This window comes from Rana temporaria, chromosome 3 (assembly GCF_905171775.1).
Source record: "Rana temporaria chromosome 3, aRanTem1.1, whole genome shotgun sequence".
NCBI lineage: Eukaryota > Metazoa > Chordata > Amphibia > Anura > Ranidae > Rana > Rana temporaria.
In genome coordinates this window covers 489,072,862-489,088,073 of record NC_053491.1, presented here as the reverse complement: position 1 = coordinate 489,088,073, position 15,212 = coordinate 489,072,862, and the positions used below count along the sequence as shown (strand labels likewise).

Below are 15,212 nucleotides of genomic sequence, written 5' to 3'. Positions count from 1 at the left end.
CCCACAGTCACATCCGTCTCTGTACAGAGGAGCTTACACTCTAATGTCCCCTCCCCCCCACAGTCACATCAGTCTCTGTACAGAGGAGCTTACACTCTAATGTCCCCTCCCCCCCACAGTCACATCAGTCTCTGTACAGAGGAGCTTACACTCTAATGTCCCCTCCCCCCCCCCACAGTCACATCAGTCTCTGTACAGAGGAGCTTACACTCTAATGTCCCCTCCCCCCCACACAGTCACATCAGTCTCTGTACAGAGGAGCTTACACTCTAATGTCCCCTCCCCCCCACATCACATCAGTCTCTGTACAGAGGAGCTTACACTCTAATGTCCCCTCCCCCCCACAGTCACACACTATTATTATTATACATTTATACATACCTCCCAACTGTTTGAGATGGGAATGAGGGACACCTATCACCAAAAGTATGCAGGCATAGGACACACCCCTTGCCACACCCACCTAACCACTTCAATACCGGGCATTTTCACCCCCCCCCCCCCCTTCCAATTTTCAGCTTTCAGTGCTGTCACGCTTTCAATGACAATTGCGCGGTCGTGCGACGTGGCTCCCAAACAAAGTTGAAGACCTTTCCCCCCCCCCCCCCACAAATAGAGCTTTCTTTTGTTGGTATTTGATCACCTCTGCGTTTTCTTATTTTTTTGCGCTATAAACAAAAATAGAGCGACAATTTTGAAAAATAAATACAATATTTTTTTACTCTTTGCTATAATAAATATCCCAATTTAAAAAAAGAAAACATTTTTTTTCCCTCAGTTTATTCCGATACGTATTCTTCTACCAATTTTTGGTAAAAAAAAAAATCGCAATAAGCGTTTATCGGTTGGTTTGCGCAAAAGTTATAGCGTCTACAAAATAGGGGATAGTTTTATGGCATTTTAGTTATTGTTTTTTTATTAGTAATGGTGGAGATCTGCAATTTTTGTCAGGACTGCGATATTGCGACGGACACATCGGATACGTATGACACATTTTTGGACCATTCACATTTATGAATGTATAAATGTGACTGGGGTTAACCCTAGGGGGCGATCGAAGGGGCTAAATGTGTCCTAGGGAGTGATTCTAACTGTGGGGGGAGGGGACTGACTGGGGGAGGTGACCAACCGGTGTCCCTATGTACAAGGGACACACCATCGGTCTCCTCTCTCCCTGACAGAACGTGGATCTCTGTATTTACACCCCATCATTTCACACAGAGATCCACGTCCCTGGCTCTGTGACGAGCCATCGCGGGTACCTGGCAGACATCGCGGCCGACAGGCACGGGTCCCCAGTGATGTGGCAAGTGCGTGGGAATCCCAGGACGTTATATGATGGCCATCCGGAGGGACGAAGGGTTCCTGCGGCCGTCATATGACAATACGCCGTGCGGTGAAGTGATTAACCACTTAAGACCCGGACCTTTAGGCAGCTAAATGCCCAGGCCAGGTTTTGCGATTCGGTACTGCTTCGCTTTAACAGACAATTGCGCGGTTGTGCAACGTGGCTCCCAAACAAAAGTGGCGTCCTTTTTTTCCCACAAATAGAGCTTTCTTTTGGTGGTATTTGATCACCTCTGTGGTTTTTTTATTTTTTGCGCTATAAACAAAAATAGAGCGACAATTTTGAAAAAAATGCAATATTTTTTACTTTTTGCTATAATAAATATCCCCCAAAAACATATATATATATAAAAAAAAAATTTCCTCAGTTTAGGCCGATACGTATTCTTCTACCTATTTCTGGTAAAAAAAAATCGCAATAAGTGTTTATCGATTGGTTTGCGCAAAATTTATAGCGTTTACAAAATAGGGGATAGTTTTATTGCATTTTTATAAAAAAATATTTTTTACTACTAATGGCGGCGATCAGCGATTTTTTTCGTGACTGCGACATTATGGCGGACACATCGGACAATTTTGACACATTTTTGGGACCATTGTCATTTTCACAGCAAAAAATGCATTTAAATTGCATTGTTTACTGTGAAAATGACAGTTGCAGTTTGGGAGTTAACCACAGGGGGCGCTGTAGGAGTTAGGTTTCACTTAGTGTGTGTTTACAACTGTAGGGGGGTGTGGCTGTAGGTGTGACGTCATCGATCGAGTCTCCCTATAAAAGGGATCACTCGATCGATGCAGCCGCCACAGTGAAGCACGGGGAAGCCGTGTTTGCATACGGCTCTCCCCGTTCTTCAGCTCCGGGGAGCGATCGCGACGGAGCGGCTATAAACGAATAGCCGCGCCGTCGTCCCGGATCGCTCCCCGAGGGAACCCGGCCGTCACATGTAGCGGGGGGGGGTCCCGATCGGACCCCCGACCCACGGAAAGGCAAGGACGTACCTGAACGCCCATTTGCCTGTACGTGCCATTCTGTGGACGTACATATACATGCGGCGGTCGGGAAGTGGTTAAAGGAGAATTGTATAAAAACAAGATTGGTTAAACCCACAAATGCTTTTTTTGTACCACTACTATTTCTTTATATTGGCTTTTGACGTTTATAATTGCAGCAATTTAGAAATCAGATGGAAGGTTTAGAGCTGGGAAACACTTTTTGATAGATAAAAGGTGCATTTTATATAAGACTATATCAGTGGTGGTGCGTCCATAGTGGGCGCAGGAGCGCCGCCCCCTCTCTCCCCTGCGCCGTCACTCAAGTCTACAATACATAGATTCATGCATTGTCGCCGGCGATCTGAATAACAGCAGTTGGTTGGCTTTGGAAGTGTCTATCAGAGCCAGCGGCAATTGATGGGCACAGTGGCGACAATTGATAGGACTGTGGCAACAATTGATATCACAGTGGCGACAATTGATGGCATGGCACAGTGGCGACAATTGATGGCATGGCACAGTGGCGACAATTGATGGGCAAGGTGGCGACAATTGATGGCACAGTGGCTGCGTTTGATGGCATGGCACAGTGGCAACAATTGATGGCACAGTGGCTGCGTTTGATGGCACAGTGGCTGCGTTTGATGGCATGGCACAGTGGCAACAATTGATGGCACAGTGGCTGCATTTGATGGCACAGTGGCGACAATTGATGGGCACAGTGGCTGCGTTTGATGGCACGGCACAGTGGCTGCATTTGATGGCACAGTGGTGACAATTGATGGCACAGTGGTGACAACAGATGGCATGGCACAGTGGTGATAATTGATGGCACAGTGGTGACAATTGATGGGCACAGTGGCGACAATTGATGGACACAGTGGCTGCATTTGATGGCACAGTGGCTGCATTTGATGGCACAGTGGCTACAATTGATGGCACAGTGGCGACAACTGATGGCACAGTGGCGACAACTGATGGCATGGCACAGTGGCAACAATTGATGGCATGGCACAGTGGCGACAATTGATGGCACAGTGGCGACAATTGATGGCACAGTGGTGACAATTGATGGCACAGTGGGTGTGTTTGATGGCATGGCACAGTGGCTGCATTTGGCATGGCACAGTGGCGACAATTGATGGCACAGTGGCGACAATTGATGGCACAGTGGCGACAACTGATGGCACAGTGGCGACAACTGATGGCACAGTGGCGACAATTGATGGCATGGCACAGTGGCAACAATTGATGGCATGGCACAGTGGCGACAATTGATGGCACAGTGGCGACAATTGATAGCACAGTGGCGACAATTGATGGCACAGTGGTGACAATTGATGGGCACAGTGGCTGCATTTGGCACAGTAGCGACAATTGATGGCACAGTGGCTGCATTTGATGGCACAGTGGCGACAATTGATGGCACAGTGGGTGTGTTTAATGGCATGGCACAGTGGCTGCATTTGGCATGGCAGTGGCGACAATTGATGGCACAGTGGCGACAATTGATGGCACAGTGGCGACAATTGATGGCACAGTGGCGACAACTGATGGCACAGTGGCGACAACTGATGGCACAGTGGCGACAATTGATGGCATGGCACAGTGGCAACAATTGATGGCATGGCACAGTGGCGACAATTGATGGCACAGTGGCGACAATTGATAGCACAGTGGCGACAATTGATGGCACAGTGGTGACAATTGATGGGCACAGTGGCTGCATTTGGCACAGTAGCGACAATTGATGGCACAGTGGCTGCATTTGATGGCACAGTGGCGACAATTGATGGCACAGTGGGTGTGTTTAATGGCATGGCACAGTGGCTGCATTTGGCATGGCAGTGGCGACAATTGATGGCACAGTGGCGACAATTGATGGCACAGTGGCGACAATTGATGGGTACAGTGGTTGCGTTTGATGGCATGGCGCAGTGGCTGAGTTTGATGGCATGGCACAGTGGTGACAATTGATGGGCACAGTGGCTTTGTTTGATGGGCACAGTGGCGGTAATTGATGTTTTTTTTTTTTTGTGCCCCCCAAAAAATGTGAGCACCAGCTGACGCTGATTATACATGTATGTAGCTCTGACATATACCGCAGTGCTATACTGAGATCACTGAGCCAATTACACCAGTCTCTATACAGAGGAGCTTACACTCTAATATCCCCTCCCCCCACAGTCACACACATTCTAGATAAGGATCTGGTATACATGCTAATGGGGGATCCCATGCAAATAAAAATAAAAATTGTGTAGGGTCTCCCCTAAATATACAAACAGGACCTTTACCCTTAAAGATGGTCTGGTATAGATTTCACATGAAAAAAAAAATGGCAGACCAGGAAATAGAGGGGTGAATGTGCACCCCCATCTTTTGAACGATACCAGGCCACCAGCCCTCATCATCCCCCCTGAAAAGGCACCATGTCCACATGTTGATGAGGACAAGGGCCTCTTCCTTACAACCCTGGCCTAGTGGTTGTGGGGGGTCTGTGTGCAAAGGGGTTTATTGTCATCTGGAATCCTACTTTAATCATAATGTTATTAACCACATAAGCCCCGGACCAATATGCAGGTTAAGGACCTTGCCCCTTTTTGTGTTTCGGCAAACAAAATTGGCGTTCTTTTTTCCCCACAAATAGAGCTTTCTTTTCGTGGTATTTGATCACCTCTGCGGTTTTAATTTTTTGCGCTATAAACAAAAATAGAGCGACAATTTTGAAAAAAATTCAATATTTTTTACTTTTTGCTATAATAAATATCCCCCCAAAAATGTATCAAACATTTTTATTTTAACTCCAGTTTAGGCCGATACGTATTCTTCTACATATTTTTGGTAAAAAAAAAATCGCAATAAGCGTTTATCGATAGGTTTGCGCAAAATTTATAGCGTTTACAAAATAGGGGATAGTTTTATTGCATTTTTATTAATATTTTTTTTTTTTAATGGCGGCGATCAGCTTTTTTTTTTTTCGTGACTGACACATTATGGCGGACACATCGGACAATTTTGACACAATTTTGGGACCATTGTCATTTTCACTGCAAAAAGTGCTATAAAAATGCACTATTTACTGTAAAAATGACAATTGCAGTGAAGGAGTTAACCACTAGGGGGCACTATAGGCTGTGGTGGCTCAACGCAATTGGCACTGCGCTGACAAGCCATTCACCTCTGCAGCTAGGGGTTCGGATCCCGGTCTCGGCTACATGTGAATTGAGTTTGGTGGTCTCAGCCCGGCTCCCGGTGGGTGTGCTATGCGAGGTAAGCCTGCGCTTAGTACGCCCAGCCCCCCTCCCACAAAAACCACCACACTTCCATGCACTCGAAATTGGGTTAACATGCACGCACTTTGACCACGCGGTCTCTAAAAAAAAAAGAGAGGCGAAGGACTAACGGGGCTGGTTGAGCGCGCTAGATCCTCTCACTCCCTTATAGGAAGTCCCTCTGCCCCGTTGGGCTTCATAGCGGAGCAGGTAGGGTGGGCTGTGTGGGAGGACCCCCTCACACACCCGCCATTGCCACCCGGGGCATGGAGAAAGGTGGCAGATTGCCTCTGGGGGAGGCCTGCCTACTCCCAACTCCTGCAGTCCGGCTCCTCTCTCGAGTACACGCACAAAATACACTTAAAAAAAAAAATTCTAGTTGGGGCTCCGATAGGGTGACCACGTGTCCCGGATTGCAGGTCTGTCCCGGGACAATACAGTGTCCCGGAATGAAACTGACACAGCCACCCCCAGGCCAATCTGATGCCCCCAAAAAAGGCCACCACATCACCGCTTTACTCACTGACAGTACTTGTCCTGGCCGGGAATGCCTGGAGGAGCACAATCCCCGCCCCTTGTTTGTGATTGGAGAAATCATAAATCCCGCCTCTTGCGTCCAAGCTGATTTTTGGGACCGACCATTTGACTCATTCTGCATTACATTCAAGAAATGACAAGCCTTGGTTGAGTCTTTGGTTCCATCTGCCCCCATCTCGCTCTTGCATTGTTTATTGCATTCTTTGTAGTTTTGGTATGCTGATGTTGATCTTTGGGACTTATATCTAAAAAGAGAAATGTGGCCTTCTCCTATGGATTACAGAAGTGCATTTGGTTCTGTACTCCCGTTTCCTGTTTTCAGCCAACAGAGGGCCAAAGCCTGCTGTTGGCTGATGTCACTCAAAAGTTGGGATCCACCCAGATGACTGGACGGGCAGCTGGCTCAGGCTTTTGAAAGGCTGAGCCAGGGGCAGACTGACTATTAATGGGGCCCCCGGGCAATAGGAGATTATGGGCCCCCCGGGCAATAGGAGATTATGGGGCCCCCAGGCAATAGGAGATTATGGGTCCCCCAGGCAATAGGAGATTATGGGGCCCCCAGGCAATAGGAGATTATGGGGCCCCCGGGCAATAGGAGATTATGGGGCCCCCGGGCAATAGGAGATTATGGGCCCCCCGGGCAATAGGAGATTATGGGGCCCCCGGGCAATAGGAGATTATGGGGCCCCCAGGCAATAGGAGATTATGGGTCCCCCAGGCAATAGGAGATTATGGGGCCCCCAGGCAATAGGAGATTATGGGGCCCCCAGGCAATAGGAGATTATGGGGCCCCCAGGCAATAGGAGATTATGGGGCCCCCAGGCAATAGGAGATTATGGGGCCCCCAGGCAATAGGAGATAATGGAGCCCCAAGGCAATAGATTATGGGGGCCCCTGGCAATAGGAGATTATGGGCCCCCCAGGCAATAGGAGATTATGGGGCTACACACATACAGTATACATACACAGTATACACACACACACACACACAGAATACACATACACACACTGTAAAGGTACTGGAGAGGCGGGGCAGCTATAATCCTGGGATTTTTTTTAAAAAAACACAGATTTTTACATACTGTCCCTGGTTTTACTGAGGCTGGCAACCCTGATGGGGCCCCCTAGTGGCATGGGGCCCTCAGTGCCTGTGTGCCCGAATGGTCAGTCCGCCCCTGGTCTGAGCCAACCCCCCCCCCCCCCCCACCCACACACACACAGCCCAGTGCGTGCTGAATGGCAGAGCAGAAAGACTGTGGTGAATACCAGTGACTGCAGACTGAATACTGAGATTTGAGCAATCGGTGGTCTTTGATCACTCAGTTCTTAGACCCCATTAACACCTGACCGTTTTGTAGTTTGAAGCCTGAAGCTACAAAACGCTGGAGGGGAAAAAATCTATTATTCTCTATGGAGATGGTTCACATCTCCACTCCAAAACGCCTAAAGCCAGAAGTTCCAAAACGCCTGAAGCTCAAACAAGTTCTGGGACTTTTTTTAGGCCGATTTGGGCGTTTTTCTGCTTTTAACATTGGTGACCCTTTAGACCTGTCCAAAACGCGGTAAAAAACGCCGCAAAAATCGTGGAAAACGCTACGCTCAGTTGTGAATGCAGCCTTAGTGTAAAGATTGATGATTGTTTCTAATTTTTTTTCCCAAACTTCTCTTTTAACTTTTGTTCTTTTAAATTTGTTGCCTATTGGAATGAACTAACAAATGCAGTTGTTTCATGTCTTTAAAGTACAGTAAAACCTTGGATTGCGAGTATAATTCGTTCCAGAAACGTGCTTGTAATCCAAAGCACTTGTATATCAAAGCAAATTTCCCCATAAGAAATAATGGAAACTCAAATGATTCATTCCACAACCATTTATTCATAGGTCCTTCAGTTTATAGTCCATATAAAAAGATTATAGCCATGTGATTGGTTGTGTAACCATAAAATGTCCATCCACAAACGGAAGCCTCCACAAGGGGATTCGAAGCAAAATCCAGCAGGAGCTCCAGAGTATAAAAGAGAAGAGAGGAGCCTCTAAGTGTAGTAATATGTTGCTAAATGTTGTCCCTTCATTAACCACTTGACAACCGGGCCTATTTTGGCACTTCTCTCCTTCATGTAAAAATCACAATTTTTTTGCTAGAAAATTAATTAGAACCCCCAAACATTATATATATTTTTTTTAGCAGACATCCTAGGGAATAAAATGGCAGTCATTGCAATACTTTTTGTCACACTGTATTTGCGCAGCGGTCTTAAAGCGCACTTTTTTTGGGAAAAAATCTTTTTTTTGAATTAAAAAATAAGACAACAATAATTTTTGCCCATTTTTTTTATATATTGTGAAAGATAATGTTACGCCGAGTAAAATGATACCCAACATGACACGCTTAAAAATTGCGCCCGCTCGTGGCATGGCGTCAAACTTTTACCCTTAAAAATCTCGATAGGTGACATTTAAAAAATTCTACAGGTTGCATTTTTAGAGCTACAGAGTAGGTCTAGGGCTAGAATTATTGCTCTCGCTCTAACGATCGCGGCGATACCTCACTTGTGTGGTTTGAACACCGTTTTCATATGCGGGCTCTACTCGCGTATGCGTTCGCTTCTGTGCGCGAGCTCGTCGGGACGGGGCGTTTTAAAAAAAAAAAATTTTGTTTTCTTATTTATTTTTATTTATTTTTATAATTTTTTACACTGAAATAAAAAAAATAAAAAAATTATTACTTTTATTCCTATTACAAGGAATGTAAACATCCCTTGTAATAGAAAAAAGCATGACAGGTCCTCTTAAATATGAGATCTGGGGTCAAAAAGACTTCACATCTCATATTTGGGCTTAAATGCAAAACATTTTTTTTTTGAAAATGTCATTTTTTCAAATGACAAAAAAAAAAATGTTGCTTTAAGAGGCTGGGCGGGACTGACGTTTTGACGTCACTTCCGCCCAGCAGAGCTATGGGGACGGGCGAAGGAGATTTTTCCTTCACTCGTAACCCCGCTCAGCTGCCGAACAGACCCGATCGCCTCCGCCGCTACCGACGGCTCCGGTAAGCGGCGGAGGGCGCGGGAGAGCGGCGGGAGGGGGGGGGGCCCTCTCCCGATAACGGCGATCTTGCGGCGAATCCGCCGCGGAGACCGCCGTTATCGTTTACAGGACCGTTGGCACTAAAGATGGATACCTCGTTTGTGGCAGCAGCTGCTGCCGTTACCGAGATATCCATCTTTAAAGTGCCGCCGTTACTGTACGTAAGGCGGTTTTTAAGTGGTTAAATGTAACCATATTGCTACACTTAGAGGCTCCTCTCTTCTCTTTTATACTCAGTTATGACATGACACTACTCTTATATCAAGACATTGCTTGTATATCAAGTCCAAATTTATTAAAAAATGTAGCTTGTCTTCCAAAATGCATGTAGTGCCCTGCTCCCATTGAGCGGGCGCTATATGTTAAATAATAGTTGCCTGAGCAGCAGTGGCGGCTGGTGCTCAATTTTTGGGGGGCACAAACGAAAAAAAAAATTGCAGCCTCACTGTGCCCATCACATGCAGCCACTGTGCCATCAATTGTCACCACTGTGCCATGCCATCAAACGCAGCCACTGTGCCATCAATAATCACCACTGTGCCATGCCATCAAATGCAGTCACTATGCCATCAATTCGTACCACTGTGCCATGCCATCAAATACAGTCACTGTGCCATCAATTGTCACCACTGTGCCATTCCATCAAATACAGTCACTGTGCCATCAATTGTCACCACTGTGCCATGCCATCAAACGCAGCCACTGTGCCCCTCAATTGTCGCCACTGTGCCAATTGTCACCACTGTGCCCTTTAATTGTCACCACTGTGTCCATTGTTGCCACTGTGCATGTCACTGTGCCCTTTAATTGTTGCCACTGTGCCCATTGTCACCACTGTGCCCATTGATGCCACTGAATGTCACTGTGCCCTTTAATTGTTGCCACTGTGCTCATTGTCACCACTGTGCCCTTTAATTGCTGCCACTGTGCCCTTTAATTGTTGCCACTGTGCCCTTTAATTGTTGCCACTGTGCCCTTTGTCGAAACTGTGCCCTTTGTCACCACTGTACCCATTGATGCCTCTGTGCCCTTTGTCGCCTCTGTGCCCATTGTCGCCGCTGTGCCCTGTAAAATGCACTTACCTTACTCCTTCCACGAATCGGGGAACCTGATTGGCTGAGACGGCCGTCAGTCTTATCCAAGGAATGCACCCCCCCATGCGTTCCGAGGATAAGACATCCAGGAGACGAGGGCTGTACTCGTAAAGCCTAGCCGCTGGCTCTGATAGGCACTTCCACACAGCGCATTTTAAGGAAAAAAAAATTCTTAAAGGGCCCGTTTTTTTGTGACTACAGGAAGGGGGGGGGGGGCGCCCCCTATGGACGGGCCGCCACTGCTGAGCAGTAGTTTTGGCTCAGGCTAATTATTCTAAATTGTTGGTTCTGTTCAGTTCAGCTGATTGCACAAGTTTCCCCCTGACAGTGGGTGTCGCTATCACCGCAGATCACAGTTTGAAAGGCAACAGGCTGGATGTATTGGGTATCTCTCGCTCAGAAGTGGCTCAGGGGGCGTGGTCAATCTGCTGTACATTCTGGGGAGGGGTACTTAAGGGACAGACGCCATTTGATGGAGTTCGTGAGTGCGCCCGCAAGGTAAACCCCTTGGGAGAGCGCATCCAGGAGGGGGTTATCTGATGTGGGGAGGAGCCGAGAGAGCTGCCAAGAGACCTCAGAAGAGGATGTTTGGGGCCACTCTGTGCAAAACGAACTGCACAGTGGAGGTAAGTATGATATGTTTGTTATTTGTAATGTAAATGTAATCGAACCTTTAGTGTCACTTTAATGTTAGAGGGCCCATGGCATACACCAACTATTAATTTACCACTTGTTTCATCCTTTTAAAGCTCCAGCCACAAAAGCTCCACCTGATCATTAGACTTGTAATCCTTCACATTCAGTGTTATGATCACTTGACATACAGGCACACCCCTCCCCCTTTTCAACCTACAATGTCCCTTCAAAGCAGGCGGTACACTAGAAGTTGGAAGGCAGTCACGTGAGCTGTCAGATCAGTTTCTGTAATTCTCACAAAATCGAAATCCAGCTCATGTGTCAGAAGTACTACTTCTTCCATATAGTGCCGCTACTCATTCACAAAAAGAGTAAATAAAAATACACACGGTCAATCATGTCATCCAGCAATGCAAATCCACATCATATTGAGAGCAGAAGGTATGGTGTGATCATACGAGGGGGAGCATGCTCATCCCCACTTTACCGGCCTACCAGGTTGAAAGCTTGGATAACATCCACAATTTTTCTTCTTAATTTTTGCTTGGGGTTTTCCCCAGTGGCGGCTAGTACTCAATTTTCTTGGGGGACAGCCTGCAGCCCCCACCCAGCCAGCCATACAACTCCCCTCCCCACCCAGCCTGCCACCCACCCATAACCCCCGCCCTGTCGCTTGATTGACCTAATCCAGGTTGTGGCTTTCGGTGTCTCCCCCTGCGCCTCTTCCTGAGTCCCGGTGGTTGCTTCTTCTCCCAGCCAATTGGGACTTAGAACTTACAGCCAATTGGGCCTTAGGACTCCCTCCTGGACAATCGGGTCTCAGGACCTGCTTCCTGATTGGCCGGGAAGAGAAGCAGGAAGACATTAATGAATATTAATTTGTTAATATCACACAACTGGGTGGGCTCAGGGCGCAGTGCTCTGTGCCCTAAGTCCACCCTTTTTGAAGCCTCAGGGCTCTAATCGTGTGCTTCAAAAAATTAAAACGTTAAAATCCATGCGTCTGGCACCCTGTTTGCAGATTAGGGGCCGGTGTCCCTGCGCCCACCCCTGGTTTTCCCGTAAGATCCATACCTCGCCACAAAGTCTGGTATAGAATCGGAGGGGGGGCCGCATGCTGTTTTTTTGCTTATTTTGGGATTGTGTTCACGTTAACGCTCATACTAGACCTGAAGCGCTTGGTATAAATCATGGGGGAAGGAAGCTGGCTTCTGCTGATTTGGCTAAATGTCTGGCTTGCTCCCCAACAAGCAAAGTTTGTTCTGAACCATAAGCACATTACAAGTGATGACATGAGGCACAAATGTGTGATCAGCTAGCCCCTTAGAGCCCATTCACACAGGGGCGCCACGACTTTGGGGGCGACTCGGCAAGGCGACCTGAAGACGACTTTAGAGGCGACTTGCAAAATGACTTCTGTATAGAAGTCAATGCAAGTCGCCCCGAGTCGCCCCCAATATCGTACAAGAACCTTCCTATAAGTCGGAGCGACTTGCGTCGCTCCTATTAGAATGGTTCTATTGAATAGAATGGGACGCGACTTGTCAGGCGGCTATCGCCCCTGACGAGTCACCCCTGTGTGAATGGGTTCTAACTATAGAAATAAATGTCAAGTTTATGATCTTTATGTCTTGTAAAAACAGCCAACTATTAATGTTTTTGTAATTTATAGCAATGTCCAAAGGTCCATGAAACTACTCAAGAGGTAACCTCAGAGAATATCAAAGACATTTAATCTTCTACTGTCAGCGATGGCGTCTACTGATCTAAGAGCTGAGCTGGAATGTTCCGTCTGTCTGAACATTTATACAGATCCTGTAAACCTGAAATGCGGACACAACTTCTGCTGGGTCTGTATTAATCGAGTGCTGGATACACAAGAGGGGTCTGGAGATTACTTCTGTCCTTTATGCAGAAAAAGGTTCAGGAGCCGTCCTGTACTGCACAGGAATGTAACACTGCGTAACATAGTGGAGAATTGCCTGTCTGTTCCGACAGATGAGGAGGAGTCCGGGGTCGTCTGTACTTACTGTGTGGACTATCCTGTACCTGCTGTTAGATCATGTCTACACTGTGAGGTTTCTTTGTGTGATAAACACTTGAGAGTCCACAAAAAGTCCCCAGAACACATCTTATGTGACCCCACCTTGTCCATGGAGAGCAGGAAATGCTCCGTCCACAACAAGATCCTGGAGTATTACTGCACTGAGGATGGTACCTGTATTTGTGTGACCTGCCGATTGGATGGAGAACATCGAGGACATCAGGTGGAAATGTTGGATGAGGCTTCTGAGAAGAAGAAGGAGACACTGAGGTATGTTCTGTCATATCTTCTGACAAAGAGAGAGGAGACGGAGAAAAGGGTCCAGAGTCTGCAGGAACACAGGAGGAAAGTAGAAGAAGAAGCAGCTGGTGACACCGAGAGAGTCACTGTCCTGTTTAGAGATCTCAGGAGACGTCTGGAAGATCTGGAGAAGAGAGTCCTGAGGGAAATCTCCGGGAGGGCAGAGCGGATCTCCATCTCCATCCGGGATCTGGAAATAAAGAAGGAGGAGCTGTCCAGGAAGTTGCGTCACATTGAGGAGCTGTGTAACATGACGGATCCACTGACTGTCTTACAGGAATCAGACACAGGTTACTTGTGTGATACTGAGGATGTAGATAATGAGGACAGAGAGAGACATGAGAAGCTCCTCCATGATGGAGGGGGTCTGGATGTGGCTGGGATATCACACACATTACACACATTATCTGATATAATAAGAGGGATAAATGTAGACTTCTATATACAGGGAGCTGCAGACATATTACTGGATGTAAACACAGCTGGTAATAAGCTTCATATATCAGATGACAGGAAAATGTTATCCTGGTCAGATAGGAACCAGAAGCGCCCAGAAACACCAGAGAGATTTACAGATTATCCTCAGGTGTTGAGCAGTCAGAGTTTCTCCTCAGGGAGACATTACTGGGATGTGGATGTCGGGGGATCGCTATTCTGGAGGGTCGGGATGTGTTACCCCAGTATGGACAGGAACATTTTGCAGGCAGGAATAGGAAAGAATAACAAGTCCTGGGGTTTTCTCAGATCTGGTAGTCGGCATTTTGTGAGACATGACAGCAAAGAGACCCCCTTACCTGCCAATGTCTCCAGTAAGAGAGTCAGGATAGATCTGGATTATGAGGCTGGGCGAATCTCCTTTTATGATCTGTGTGATCCAATCCGACACCTCCACACCTTCACCACCACCTTCACTGAGCCCCTTCATGCTGGGTTATGTTTATGTAAAGGTTGTATAAAGATATGTGGAGGGAATTAGGAGATGTGAAAGCTCCTCCCAGAGTCTGGTGACATCACAGGCAGGAAGGGTGGGATTGGTTACATAGTTAGTTACATAGTTAGTCAGGTTGAAAAAAGACACAAGTCCATCCAGTTCAACCACAAAAAAAAAAAAAAAAAACACAGTACAATCCTATACACCCAACTCTATACCCACAGTTGATCCAGAGGAAGGCAAAAAAAACCCAGCAGAGCATGATCCAATTTGCTACAGCAGGGGAAAAAATTCCTTCCTGATCCCCCGAGAGGCAATCGGATTTACCCTGGATCAACTTTACCTACAAATCTTAGTACTCAGTTATATTCTGTACATTTAGGAAAGAATCCAGGCCTTTCTTAAAGCAATCTACTGAACTGGCCAGAACCACCTCTGGAGGGAGTCTGTTCCACATTTTCACAGCTCTTACTGTGAAAAAACCTTTCCGTATTTGGAGGTGAAATCTCTTTTCCTCTAGATGTAAAGAGTGCCCCCTTGTCCTCAGTGTTGACCGTAAAGTGAATAACTCAACACCAAGTTCACTGTATGGACCTCTTATATATTTGTACATGGTGATCATATCCCCCCTTATTCTCCTCTTCTCAAGAGTGAATAAATTTAGTTCTTCTAATCTTTCCTCATAGCTGAGCTCCTCCATGCCTCTTATCAGTTTGGTTGCCCTTCTCTGCACTTTCTCCAGTTCTCCGATATCCTTTTTGAGAACTGGTGCCCAAAACTGAACTGCATATTCCAGATGAGGTCTTACTAATGATTTGTACAGGGGCAAAATTATATCTCTGTCTCTGGAGTCCATACCTCTCTTAATACAAGAAAGGACTTTGCTCGCTTTGGAAACCCCAGCTTGGCATTGCATGCCATTATTGAGCTTATGATCAACTAAAACCCCCAGATCCTTCTCCACTACAG

At 46.7% G+C, this 15,212-nt stretch overlaps 1 protein-coding gene across 1 annotated transcript; it reads left to right on the top strand.

The window, feature by feature from the left end:
- The first annotated feature begins 12,719 nt into the window (after positions 1-12,719).
- LOC120930811 (tripartite motif-containing protein 14-like) lies at positions 12,720-14,288 on the top strand. Its single transcript, XM_040341988.1, has 2 exons — positions 12,720-13,472; positions 13,761-14,288. Exons 1-2 carry the CDS (start codon positions 12,720-12,722, stop codon positions 14,286-14,288), a joined length of 1,281 nt encoding a protein of 426 aa, XP_040197922.1.
- The last annotated feature ends 924 nt before the right edge of the window (positions 14,289-15,212 follow it).

Coding starts and splice junctions, on each gene's coding strand:
- LOC120930811 (XM_040341988.1), top strand. CDS start 12,720: ATGGCGTCTACTGATCTAAGAGCTGAGCTGGAATGTTCCGTCTGTCTG. Junction 13,473..13,760: donor TGAGGGAAATCTCCGGGAGG/GCAGAGCGGATC, acceptor TTCTATATACAG/GGAGCTGCAGACATATTACT.